This window comes from Monocercomonoides exilis (assembly GCF_001643675.1).
Source record: "Monocercomonoides exilis strain PA203 chromosome Unknown scaffold44-821271, whole genome shotgun sequence".
NCBI classification, from domain to species: Eukaryota; Preaxostyla; order Oxymonadida; family Polymastigidae; genus Monocercomonoides; species Monocercomonoides exilis.
In genome coordinates this window covers 172,659-186,670 of record NW_027150589.1, presented here as the reverse complement: position 1 = coordinate 186,670, position 14,012 = coordinate 172,659, and the positions used below count along the sequence as shown (strand labels likewise).

The 14,012-nt window shown below is 34.6% G+C and overlaps 3 protein-coding genes across 3 annotated transcripts; 1 reads left to right on the top strand and 2 right to left on the bottom strand.

Annotated features, from left to right (window-relative positions):
- Window positions 1–2,647: 2,647 nt before the first annotated feature.
- MONOS_3150 (uncharacterized protein) lies at window positions 2,648–3,355 on the bottom strand (the record flags this gene model as incomplete). The annotated part of the gene is made up of 2 exons (XM_067873130.1): window positions 2,648–2,958; window positions 3,265–3,355. The coding sequence occupies 2 exons, from the start codon at window positions 3,353–3,355 to the stop codon at window positions 2,648–2,650; spliced, it is 402 nt and encodes a 133-aa protein (XP_067721881.1).
- A 162-nt stretch (window positions 3,356–3,517) lies between these two features.
- Window positions 3,518–3,811, top strand: MONOS_3149 (uncharacterized protein; the record flags this gene model as incomplete). Its single annotated transcript, XM_067873128.1, has 1 exon — window positions 3,518–3,811. The coding sequence occupies one exon, from the start codon at window positions 3,518–3,520 to the stop codon at window positions 3,809–3,811; it is 294 nt and encodes a 97-aa protein (XP_067721880.1).
- An 8,047-nt stretch (window positions 3,812–11,858) lies between these two features.
- On the bottom strand, window positions 11,859–13,535 carry MONOS_3148 (uncharacterized protein; the record flags this gene model as incomplete). The annotated part of the gene is made up of 1 exon (XM_067873127.1): window positions 11,859–13,535. The coding sequence occupies one exon, from the start codon at window positions 13,533–13,535 to the stop codon at window positions 11,859–11,861; it is 1,677 nt and encodes a 558-aa protein (XP_067721879.1).
- Between the last annotated feature and the right edge of the window lie 477 nt (window positions 13,536–14,012).

Sequence of the window (14,012 nt, the reverse complement as noted above, 5' to 3'; positions counted from 1 at the left end):
GAAGCTTCAACATTTCATTCATCCACAACGCTGATGCGATATAATATTCTTCTTTTGCATCACGAAGATTTCACTTTTTCCTGTTTGCTGAGATTTTCAAATATGACTTATTCCGATTGCACCACAACAATGCATTCGACTCCTGCTGAAAATGTCTTCGAATCCATTTTTTGCTCGTATAATTTTTCTTCTTCCTCTTCTTTCATATTTGTTTCCTTCGTCTTTATCGTAGTCGTCTTCTCTTCCTTTCAGTCTTCTTTTTCTCCACAAAATTCAGAATGTGTTCATTTTGTTAATTTGTTTCATCGTCTTCCTCTTCCTCTTTGCCTTCCTATTCTTCGTCTCTCATCTTCATAATCAATCACCTTATATGCTTGCTCTCTCAGAACAACGATTAAGCAACCTTTTCACATCATTCCGTTCGTCCGCTGTTTTACGCAATCTTTATCTTCTCCTTCTCTTTCTTCTTCTTTTCGATATAATCAAAATTACCAACAAACTTCTTAAAGAAAATGATAAAAAGTCTTCTTTCACTTCTTCTTCTTCCTCTTCGTCTTCGTCTTCCTATTCTTCTTCTTCTTCTGTCTTCTTCTTCTTCTTCCTCTTCCAATTTCTGGTTTTTTGATGAAAACAAACCTTCCTTTAATGCCTTCACGAAAAGAAAATGATGGAAAAGGGAATAACAGAAAGGAAAGAAGAAGAAGAAGAAAAGAAGAAGAAGAAGAGAATGCAAAGCATGTTGCAGCTCCGGAGAATTTCCACAACGAACTAACTCAAATGTTTGAGAAGACATCCACTAAGGAGAAAGACAAGCGGAAGATGAATGAAAAGATTCCCAGAGAATGAGCTGACTGTGGAGGCGAAGCGGGAGATTTAGGAAAAATGGATGATGGCTTTCTTTCAAGCAGAAGAGAGAGAGACGAAGGAGGTGAAGGAATATAAAATGCTTTGATTTCTGGTGGATTGTTATCTTCATTGGACATTCCGAGCAGAATGGGAGTTAGCATGATAGCGATGGAAGTTGTAAAAAAAAAGCAGCAAATGCAGATGAAACATATGGATCTTCCTCCTGGTCCAGTCACAAAACATATTTAGCTGAAGTTGGTTCAATTTTAGAGAACAAAAAATCCGAAATTGACAATATCTGCTAATTACAATTGCTGCTGAAGAAGAAGAAGTAAGAGAGGCAAAGGGTCGATAATCCGGGAAGAGAAGGAGAGGAAGGTGCGCTGACAGTGCTTGTGGCGCAAAGGAGGTTTGATGGGAGTGACGGAGCAGACGCAGAAATGGAGGAGATTAACGTCATCCAATACTCGCAACATGTACAGAATACTTTGTGTGCTTTTCGCGACAGCTTTCTGTGCGCTCCATCACCGAAACCTTCGTCTGACCCTCAGTTCGCGATAGATTTATTTCGGAGGAAGCAGTAGAAGGAGTGGGCTCCTGAGATTCCTCAGGTTAACCTCGAATGCTCACTGTTTGTTTCGTGTGTGGTGTAGGATGTGAAAATGAATCTGTTCTATGAACAGAATGAGAACTCGATTAGGAATGGCCGGTCGTCGGTAACGGATGAGAAATTAGAGGCGAATGACCCGCTCATCTTATTCACAGGCACCATTGCGAAGATCTCTTGAATGTGCCGCTTTCTGCGCTGCATGGACAGGCACAATGGAAGAGAGTATAGAAGCTTCGTGTGGTTGGAATTTTGCGATAACACGGACCAGATAGAGAAGAATGTGGTGGAAGCAGCAGAGAAGAGGGGAAATGGAAGCTTCAGTGGAATCTACCAGTCTGAGTTGAATTATTTGTTGTCTGATTCGAGCAGGGTAGAAACACAGGCGTAGAAGTTTATCATATAGCCAAAGAGGATTGCGAATGAAAAGCAGACTCAGTTCACGTCACAGAACAAGGAAACAGTCGAAGAGGCGAAGTTGGACGCGCCCAGTGCAGCAAGCTTTATGAGACTTGTAAATGAAAATGTCTATCTTTGGGGGAAATTAGCTATTAACATACAAGATTGACTAGATTTTCAAAGAAGAAAGATTTTAGGAAAGAGATGAGAGCCAAAGGCTGCGGATGTTCTGAGCTCGACGAGAGAAAAAAACAGAATTTCAGACGGATCAATGTTGGTGATGGAGAAGATTGGAATAAATGTTTGTGTTTATTTTCTTTTTATTTAACAAAGAAATATTATCAATTTAAAATAAATTGCTTATTTTTATTTTTATTTCATATTCTTTTAAAAATTTTGAACTATTTGCTTTTGTTTTTCTCTTTTTCTTGTGAACAGACATCCTTGACAGGGATTTGTTAGTTGGTCGCATTGGTCATTTTGTGAGTGTGTGCATTGACAACCTGCATCGAAATGCCTGTCTGAACTGCCTCTGCATAAAAATCATAGAGACGCCAAATCTTTCCACTCTGTTGTGACCTACACAAACAATCTCCATAAAACTCTGTGCGATAAACAATGAAGGCACAATTCCTCATTTTATAAGGTTTTCTATATTATTCTATTATTTGTTATTTTTTGCTTTTATTCCATTTCTTGATTGCAAATTAATTTTTTTCAATATTTTATTTCAATTAATTCAATCTAATAATATTCTTACATATGAATCATCCCTCATTTAATCACTTTTTTTAATCAGTTTCGATCGCGAAGCATGGACTGATGATCTCTTCCAGGATGGATTCTCAGAGTTTCTGCTGCCATTGGAAACAGAACAGAAAAAAAAGACTGAACAATGTGCCATCTCCACCGCACCATTTGCTTCAACAGATATTTCGGTGACGCCGATGACTGCCTCCTTTCCACACACGCTGGCTTTCTCTTTTCAGAGTACACTTTAGATATCTTCTCTTCATCATCAATACCTTCTTCTTCTTCTTCTTCCTTTTCTTTTGCGTCGTTCATATCCCAGTCCCCCTCCATTGTCTCGTCCTCTGATGATGCTGCTGTTAGCATCAGGTGGGTATTGGAAGTTGCATCATTCTCATCTCTTCATCCTCATTCTCTTATTCTAATTCTTCTTCTTCTCTCTCCTCCTTCTCGACCTCCTTCCACTTTCAACGCTTTCTGCAAATTTCTTCTTTTGCTGGATAAGGAGCTCTCCAAAAGAGAAGAAGAAGATGAAGGAGGAGAAATTGAGAGAGAAAGAAAATGACAAAGATTAGAAATAGCATGTTTCAACTTTAATAATCTCTTATCGTATTACACACACACAAACTATTCTGTTGCTTCAACTGCATCTTCCTCTTCACCTTCAGCTTCCTTGTCTTCTTTGTCTTTATCTACGCAACATTCTATTGCACCTTCTTCAGAAGCCCCGTCGCATTGTGCGCACTCTTGCATGACATCTTTGATGTCCAACAATTCATTGCTTTGATACCAAGATGATCATTCACATATTCATTGTCAGCTGCATGCCCGTTGAGAAATATAAACAAATCGATATTCCAATCACCGAATGCTTCTGTTCTGTCATGTCCAACAATCGAGTTGTTTTTTTCAGTGATGCTTCTCATGAAGGCAAACAAGGGCTCATTCACAGAAGCGACAAGGGATTCACACACGAAATACACATCTCTTCCAACACTGGCCTTGTTGGCTGAAAACACAATATTGGTGATGGAAAAGGTTGTGGATGACACTTCTGAATCATCGTTGTACTCGACCATGAGAGCACCGCCTTTTCCTCCAGAACTTGTATCCTCGCTCACAGAGCAGCTGGAGAAGGTGGTGCTGTACACCAAAAATGTGTTGGCAGAAACGGATGAGGCGAATGAGATGTTTTCTCCATTGGTGTGAATCTGTTGGCGTTGTGGAGCTGAGTCGATGTTGGCGATTGTGCAGTTGGTGAGTGAGAGGGAGAGGGCAGGGGAGTTGGCAATTAATGAAGAAATGAAAGAAGAGAGAAGAAGAAACGAAGGATGAATGGAATGAATTCCATTGCATATAAAGGAGCGAAAGAGGACGTATGTTGAATGAGAATTTCAAAGAAACAATAATGGAAAATATTGGACGAAGAACAAAGAGGATGGAGAGAGAAGTCAATAAGTGATAAGATCAGGAGAAGAGAGAGAAATAGAAGAATTTGAATCAACTGTTGTTCTTAGCAATATTTACTTTTCCACAATTCCATCCAGTTACTGAATCACTGGACTGGAACGGATAATTTGTTATGTTGAAACATTATTAATAATAGATAACGAACAATTCTCTTTTTTTGAATATCAAAAAAAATAATAAAAAATAAAAAAGAAAAAATTTATGCATATTTTTAACTTTTCCAATATCTTTTCATTTTTATTTTCCAATTATTAGTACTGTTTGGAAAGTTGAGAAACTTAACTTTTTCATTTTGAAGTTTTATTTATTCGTTTCTTGAAATTTCAAAAAAACTTGATCTGAAATTTTCCATTTTCTCTCTAAACATAAAAGAGGTGTGGTTTTTGCATATGAAAATAAAACAAATATTTATAACAGAAATAAAAGTTAAATACTTGCAAAAAATCAATTTTTCTCTATGATCAATATATACCGTTATAAATTTTATTTTTTCAATTTTTGATCTTTTTTTATGATATCAAAAAAAAAACACCCATGTGATCAATTATCAGTGAGGGCCAAACGGATCTGTTTGATGGTATGTATTCTTCGAAAAATCTTTGATGAATTATACTTTTCATGTCATTTTGAAGGATGTTTGATGAAATTAGTTGTTGATGTTCATTAGCCAGTCTTCGATTGCCACAAAATTTTGAAGAGTTGAAATGAGCTGAAAACAAAGACAACAACTGAGGAAGTGTTTCAATATTTTCATCCACGTTATTGTTCATAAAGTTAACCAAAGTTCCGAATTCTCCATCGCAGACATTTTTTCCATGATGCTCTGCAAAGAAATTCAGCTCTGTATTTTTTTTTGTGAAATACTTGTGAGTTTGGAGAAAGAATAAAACTCAACAAGAATCTGTTCCTATTGTGTGGACCAGAATCACAAAAAAATTTGACTGTTTTCACATTATTGCTAGCAGGCCTTTTGAAAATAGATTCGAGACAATCAATAACGAAGCGATGATCGTTGGTTAAGCAATGAGAGAAAAAGTTATAAGTATATTTGGATAAATGACAATCAACAAATTGATATGTGATAACTGTAAACTGAGATATTTGGTTGTACTGGTTGAATTCTTGCTGAAGTTGAACGTTTCGAAGTGGAAGCTTCCATTTTTCTTTAAAAATCAAATACACAAACAACTTCACCTTCTTTGACATTATGAACGCAATGATTGTAGTATTCCCTTTGCCAATTTGCAAATAGTTTATGTTCCTTTAAAGATTTCATTGTCGATAATTCCTTTTCGGTCAGAATTTGTGAGGAATTGGATAATTGATGTTTCTTTTCTAAAGATTGTAAATGTTGACAATAACCACACATGTCCGTCCTTTTACTTGCTTTTACAAAATTTTTTGTAAGTTTGTAAAAGAATGATAATGATAGTTTGATACTTGTTTCATTAACAAAATCTTTCCAAAGCTGATTTTTGGAATGAATATTAGTCTTTTTTCCTCAGGAGAAAAAATTAGTGGGATATGCCTTGAATTTGTGAACAAATTCTGTTGAAGAAAAGTTGAATATGTGTTTTTAGAAACAGAGGAAAAAATGTTGCAATTGATTGATGAAAATTGAGCTCCTTTTGAAACAGATGAGATTTTGCGGAGTTCAGATGAAGAATTGGTAGCTGAATCAAGTGAGGAAGAGAATGGAAGAGTTGAGGATTTTTCATTTTTAAATGAAGATGATGAAGAGTTGATTGCCTTATTATTGTCATGATGTGCAAAGTGAATTGATTTGTTAAGTGCTGGTTTTGAAGAATTGTCGTTTTCATTTGAAAATAATGCAAGGGAAGAACATGATGGTTTCCTCGAACAAAACGAATGAGTTGTGTGATGTGAATTAATATTGCCTGGAAAATTCGAATGAAAAAGGATATTCGATGAGTTTTCAATTGATTGCAACGAATGGTGAAATGAATCGAGCACAGCATTTTGACTTTTGGCGAAAGAAATAAGTGAGGTGATTTTGAAGAAGCATTTCCTTTTGTTGAAGTGTAATTCTGCATCTGAACATTGTTTGAGATGAGTGGACTGGTAGTGTGAATAGTGGAAGGTGAAATGATTTCTTTATAAAATAGGTTAACAACACTTTTATAATCATCTTCGATTTCATTTGTTGTTTCAGAATCCCTCCTTGTTTTATATTTCAAAATTGACTTGTCTACCAAAGGATTTCCATCCGAATAAACAGAGGTGATAATCTGATTGTTTTTGGAATTAAGCTTTTGAGAAGGAGAAGTTGACAAAGTTGAAATGAGATTTGAAGGAGGTGAAAAGGATGTACGTGAGGATAATAAATCTTTTTCTGAATTTGAAAAAAAAGAAACAGATGAATAGAAAGGATTTGGATAATGATCAAAGAATAATGAAGTTGTCGATTTCCCATTTTTATCAGTTGATGAGAGACGGAAATTTCTTATTGGTTGAAATGAAGATTGAATTGATGATGATGATGAATATGAAATGTTTGAAGAGTCACAGTCTTTCGATTTATTATTTGGATGATTGGAAGAAATTGTTTGTTGAGTTTCTAACGGTTGAGATGAAGAATCAATTGATTTTTTTAACGGATTTGATGATATATCATCAATTCCTCCTTTGAACAAATTGTTAATGTGAGTGGAAGATTCTTCAATTAAATAAATTGAAAATGATGGTCTAAATCCTTCATTGAACAATGATTTCCAACTGGAATTATATTCTTCTTTTCTCACAGAACGAGTACAACCATCATTGCAGATAGTTTTATATTCTTTTGGTCCATCCTTTGAAAGAACAAATGATATGTTGTGGCCATGGTTTTGGTCTATTCTTTTGAAAAGAATTTGTCCCATAAACTTGTAACATGCATTTTGCATTGATTTAACTGAAGGATTGATTCTTGAAAAATGTTCGTTGCACGACTTGTGAACTGTTTGACAGTTATTTTCATCCGAATCAAAAATTGTCATCTTTGGGGGAATGACGTTAGGAGAATAATTGTATTCGTGAGATATCCCTAATAGTTTCGGAAATTTTGATATGACATTCCATTTTTGAAATTCACACTTTTCCTGACATATTTCACAGAACGCTCTGTTTGGGTGCCTCATTTTTTCTTTTGCAAAAAAATTGATGAATCCTGTGTAAATTGAAGCATTGTTGATAATCACATGGGGGAAAATACGGACTTTCAAGCTTTTTTTGCACAAGGCATTGAAAAATTATAACGCTCATAACATTATTAGACTTAATCAAATTTTGAAATAAATTTGATTTTCATATCTGAAAATAGGTTTCATTGAAATCAAAACATTAAGTTTTCCAATATTTCTTTAATGTCAAAAAATTAACACATTTTTATAATATTTTTTAATGAAAAAAATTCAATGAAATGTGCATAATTTTTCAATGAAAATGCTTGAAGCAAAATATTTTGCCCCACATAATTAGAAAAACCTAAATTGCTAGACGACAAAGTACCGCATTTCAAACATTTCTTGAAAATAAACCCATCTACGCTCGTAAATTGTTTGTCAACCAAATCGTCTTTCAAAAGCATTTCCATTAAATGATCAAATGCTTCACAAACATTTTGCTGCGGTCTTTTGCCTCGCGAAAACAAAATGTCCCACATATCAATTAATTCTGATGTCCAAGATGAAATAAGTGAGTGATTGCAGATGAGCTCATTACAAACGTTTATCAACTCTGCAGAAATTCCACTTCTCATGTTGTTATTTAACTTTATTATACGGGAATGCATAACTGTAGATAAACATTGAAGAATAGATGAAAGGTAACAAGTGTTCACTGAATTCCTTAGCCCCAACTTTTTGGTGATGAAATGATCGCTATTAACTATTGCCTGCTCTTTGATTGCAATTGATTTATTAGTTTTTATTCCACAGTTTTCGTTCCTTTCCTTTGAATTTTTGACTTTTTTGCTGATATATGAGTTCATTGTATCAAAATGAGTATCACTCCGAAAACAGGTTTTATTTTCTTGTGATGATTCTGTATTTTTAGTGACCTTTTGAATAAGAATTGGTGAGACGAATGAAGACGTTGATGCAGGATTGAAATATCTTTCTTCTTGAACATCGTGATGAAGCATTAATTTTGAACTGGACGAATCCGTTCTAATTAAATGATCTAATTTTTTGATTTCTAATGTCTGAGCATTTTGATGTTTCAAATTCTTTTCTAAAAAATATCGAAGTTCATGAGGCTTCACAAGTGTAGGCGAAGGAGGAGCATGAAGAAGATTTCCGTCATCAAAATTTTGGTTCTTGACTGATAAATTGCTGGATGTTGAGGATTTTCTGTTGACATTTTTTGACTGATCAGTCAATGAGTTAACATGTTGATTCAGTTTATTATCTTTTATGTGAGTGACATGATGATCTATTTCCGATTTCGTAATGTTAATATGTAATTTGGGTTTCAAATCGAGTTCCGGCTTTATCTTGATTTCTTTATTCCAAATTTCTTCGTCCAAGCTCTCTTCATATTTTTCATATTTTTGCTTTTTCTTTTTCGTAATTGATGATGAAATTTCTGATGAATGGTTTTTCATCCATTCATTCCCCACGCACCTATCTGAATAATTCAAGCCTTTAGAAAATAAAAATCAGACACAATCATAGAAATGAAATGAATGAAAACCAAATACCTTTTCAACATGAAAGAATTTTTGGAGATATGGGGATTTTTATTTCGTCTTGGTTTTTTTTTTCTCGTTTACTTTGCTTGTTTTATTTTTCCTTGGGTCACGTCATACCCAAAGGAAAGCAAACGATCACAATTGTGATGTTTTGATAAAGCTTGCAACATTGTCGTTTGAGTGTGAACTGAGGCGTTATTGTAGGCTGTTGCTAGCTCTTCAAGTAGTTCATGATACTCTCCTATTTTTGACATTTGCATTTAATAAAAATAAAAACAAATGGAGGAAAATACGGACTTTCAAGCTTTTTATGCACAAAGCATGAAAAAATTGTTTTTCTAATAACATTACCAAACTTTCTTAGATTTCAAAAAAATTTGATTTTCATATCCGTAAACAGGTGCCGTTGAAATAAAAACAAAAAATTTTCCAACATTTCACGAATGTCAAAAAATGGACCCATTTTTATTTTGTTTTTTGATCTCAAAAAGTTAATGAAAAGTGCATATTTTTTCAATGAAAATGCCTGAAGTCAAATATTTTGTCCCAAATCATTATAAAAGTGCATATAAATGAATTTTCACATAATTTTGAAATCAAAAAAATAAAGAACCACACCATTTATCCTCTTTTTCACTTCTTCCGCAAAGGATGCTGCGCGGCGGTACCTTGTGAGGATATAAAGCAACAGTTCCATTTTGTCCTTTCCCCCAATGCGCTCAACCTCTGCCCACAAAACATCTGCTCTTGAATGAAGAGTTGATCGTTGAAAATTTGATGTTGAAAAATTCATTATAATTGCAGCCTTCTTATGGGATAAAAGATTTTTTTCTTTGAAGAAAAGCAAAAAGATAATAAATAAATATCCTCTAGAAATTAATTAAAACAAATTCTGATTTGAAAATTTTATAAAATATAATTTTTGCATCCAACTGAGGAAGCAGTACAATTGAAATGCATTTTTCTGATTTTGACAATTACACCAAAATTTATTCAACATCGAAAAAGTTTAATTCAAAATCGAAAAACTTTAATTCGAAATCGAAAAAGTTTAATTCGAAATCGAAAATATTTAATTCAACATCGAAAATTCTTCATCATCAAAAAATTTGAAAAAAATTTTAAAATTCATACTCATGTCAGTTTCTTTTCTTTCAGTTATTGATCTGAGAAATTTGTCAATTTCAATTACAAAAATATTTTTTGATGTTTTATTTTGTGTTTGATTGTTTTCAATAGCGTGAATATATAAAAATTGAATATTTTTTTATTCTTCACATGTGCTCAGGAGATAGTGAGTATTTTCTTGAAAAATTTAAGTGATAGGATAGTTCATGATCTTGTTTTGTGCGCAAAAAGACAGAAATATATCTCATTTATCGAATTAGAAATGTTTTGAATTTCATTTATTGCATTGGAAGCTGATAAAATATTACATTTTCAATCTTCAAAATGAGAAAAGAATCGATTGATATCAGTCTGTATCGTAGAAAACAGTTGTTGAAAACGAAAGAAAAACATTTCCAATAAATAAACATTTGTTCCTACTAATATTTGTTTCAATAAAACTTTTTTGGTTTTGACTTTAATTGAAATTCTGAACAAATTATCTTCTTTTTCGATTTCGAATTAAACATTTTCGATGTTGAATTAAATATTTTCGATTTCGAATTAAACTTTTTCGATCTTGAATTAAACTTTTTCGATCTTGAATAATAATTTTCGATCTTGAATTAAAGTTTTTCGATGTTGTTTTAAACTTTTTCGATTTTGAATTAAAGTTTTTCGATTTTGAATAATTTTTGGTGTATTGATCAATACGGAATCATTGTTATTCAATAACAATGAACGTAAATGAATATTTGTTCTTTCAGAAGGATTAATGAAATCAGCAGCTGGAGAAGAAATTGGTAGTTGTTTTTGATATGAAAGGATTATTTCTCACAACACTCCACGGGAACAGTGGATAAAAGAAGTTCATTTTCTTGAATCACTTTTTGAAAACACTCTTTCCAAAAAAGGTTAATGAAAAATAGGAGAATAAGAGGATGAGAAAATTTTGAGTGAAATACATGAAACTGTGATACTTCAAAAATAAAAATGTAGTGCTTGAAGAAGGAAGAACGCGATTATTGAAAAGAGGAATTTTCGACGATCTGTTTCGAATGGAACCAGGATTGGGAAAAGGAGTCAAATGCCTCGTGAGTATTTGTTCACCTCTCTTGAAATATAAACGCAAATAGCATCTGCCGACAGAACTCTCAATGCAAAAGCACGCTTCGAAAATGGAGAAGCAGAATATGCTGGAAGTTGTTTGAAGGTCGGCTCTCGGATTACCAGACTATCATGAATGACAAGATTTGCGAACAGCTATGTAAGCGGTCGTGTGAAACAAGGAATACAGAGATGGCAAGCATGAGGGATGGATGATTAAGCAATTTTGGGAGCAGCATCCATTTTTGCCACATGAAGAGCACAGTACGCAGCTGTCTTCAGGATTTTCGTTGCACAAAAGAATTCACATAGCTTCTTTCAGAATAGAAAGCGTTCACAACTTGTGCAAACTGCAAACATCTCTCCTGAGACATGCATCCTCGTGTCGGACAATTTGCAAATGTTTCTTCATCCACTTCATCATTGTCACTTCCGTTCCTTTTTCCATCTTCGATCTTTTTTGATGATGAAAAAAGAAATGATTACTTTTATTTTGATTCTACTGCTAATGTTCCCCTCATTTCAATTGGTGTTGGAGACGAAGAGAAGAAGATCGTATGTTTCTTATCTTCGGTTTTTGCTTCCACTTAATTGAGAAAAGGAAGCTTCTTCAGATCCTCAGAAAATGTTACCTCTTTTGTTGCATTCAAAATGTAACAGCAATAGATATGATTCATTGTTATTATCATATCCTTCTTCCTTGACTTCTAATTTTCGCTTTTTTCCTCTTCCTTTTCCTCTTCCTCTTCCTCTTCCTCTTCCTCTTCCTCTTCCTCTTCCTCTTCCTCTTCCTCTTTTCCTTCTTCTTGTATCTCTCAAGGCACTTTTCCTTTCTGTTCACAAAGCCCATCTGACCTATTTCCGCTGTCCATCTCATTTCTAACATAATTCCTTTTCTTCGGCTTCCAAAAATCTCCCATTTCCAATCCTAGGTTCTGATTTCAGCTGAATAACTCCAACAGACAAAAATCTTAAAAATTGGCGATGAAGCTGATGAAAAATAGGAAGAAGACGAAAAAGATGAAAATTGTTGAATAAAGGGAAAACAGCTCCTGTTCCAATTAAACTCTCCGTCCTCCCTTTCCCAATAACTGAAATCTCCTTTGTCCCAATAACGATTGTTGTTGTCTTGCTTGTGTGATTCCCTTCCATCAGTGTGACTGACAGACTCACCTGGATCACGCTCTTTTCAACTGCAACGCCAATGGTTCTGCATGCACTTGACTCATCCAATCCGCACAACTCTTCTGCATTTCCTCCACTCACAGCCACAAATCGATTGAGAATCCCTCTCTTCAGCCAATCCTTTTTTGATGTCTGATCATATGTCCAACCCTTGGAATCCGTATAATTATATCCATAACATACTCTCTTCTCATCTGAGTTTGTGGTGTAACATTCATAGAATGGATTGTCTGAAGATAAGAAAAGATTGTAGCGATCATAATACATCACATCACACCCATATGGAGTGGCTGCAGAGCATTTGCATTCGTGAAAAAACAAAAAATAACAATAAATTACATCTTTTTGTGATGTTTGTCTTAATGGATGCAATCTCAAACCCCCTCCACGTGCCGATGCTGAGCATGAAATAAACTGAATGCTCCTCATTTTGAATTTATTGGGAACATTTTTACAGTACATGCCTCCACCGCCTGTGCTTGCAAGTGAACATGAAGTGAAACTGCAGTCATACACACACGCACTCTCCCCTTCTCCATTTTCTGTTGGAATGCATCCTTCTGAAACCTGAAAATTATTAAGATGAAGACCTCCTCCACCATTATTTGCTTTGCAATTTTGAAATTCGCATCCGCTGATCCGAACACACGATGAAATTACATATATGCACATTTCTCCTCCAATCCATGTTTGAGCAGTGCATGCATTGAATGTGTTATTTGCAATATCAACCGATTTGATGTTGTAGCAATTTATGCCTCCGCCTGCGTAATACGCAACACATTCATTGAATGCGCAATGCGAAACCGAAAGTTCTCCAGAATTGAGATTATACATGCAGATTGCCCCTCCACTCGATATTCCATCAGCATACGAGTCGCTTGTTCCTGTTGTCTTCGATCCGTTCCATTCGCACCAAATAAATGAGTTTGCTCCATTGGCTGTTGTGTTCTGCCTATCTGGCTTTAATTTATTATCTGCAGTTCCAGTGCATTCAACATTTCTTGTTCGACAACACCCAACGAATGAGGTGTTTGAGGCTGTCAAAGAGGACAATGGATTGTTGAGGGAATGAACAATCCCTCCATCATACGCATCACAAACAGACGAAAATGAGCAGTGGTATATCATACATGAGGTTTGGGATGAGGAAGTGGTTGAAGGCGAACATGCATCATTTGCTGTTGAGATGTTGAAAATGTCAGGAGAGAGAGATACAAGTGGCATTGAGGGTGATGAGAGGAATGCGGCTGAAGATGAGATAAGAGATTCGCATGTCGAAACACTTCCTTTTTTGCCTCCTTCTCTTCTCCTTTCCTCTTGGGGCCATGTTGAAAATGCCTCAACGTGGCCATATCCCTTTTCCTGCATTTTGCCCCTTCTTCATCGTCTGCTTTCCCCATATCCCTTTTTCTTCTGTTGCAATCTTCTGCTTGTTTTCAAAAATCCTTTTTCTTTCATCGATTTTGAATGTTCGCGCAAAAGCCCCTATTATTATTTTTGAAAGATATTCAACAATACAAAAATAAAAATACAAAAATACAAAAAAAAAAATAATTAAAAGATATGTATATTAAAAATTTTAAAAATATAATATGAAATATGAAAAACTCTGTACCATCTTCTTTTTGAAATCTTCCGCTTCATCTTTCGCCTCTTCCTCTTTTTCTCCTCAAATTCTTGTCAAATATCTTCTTCAACCATTTCTTCAATTTTCTGATTTTTCTTTTATCACATCTCCTTCTTTTCAAATCGCTGCAAAGATCATTAATTCCCTCCTCTTCCATCAATTTCGTTGATTTCCTCTTGCTCATTCATCTACATACCCTTTATTCGTCTCCTTCTGCA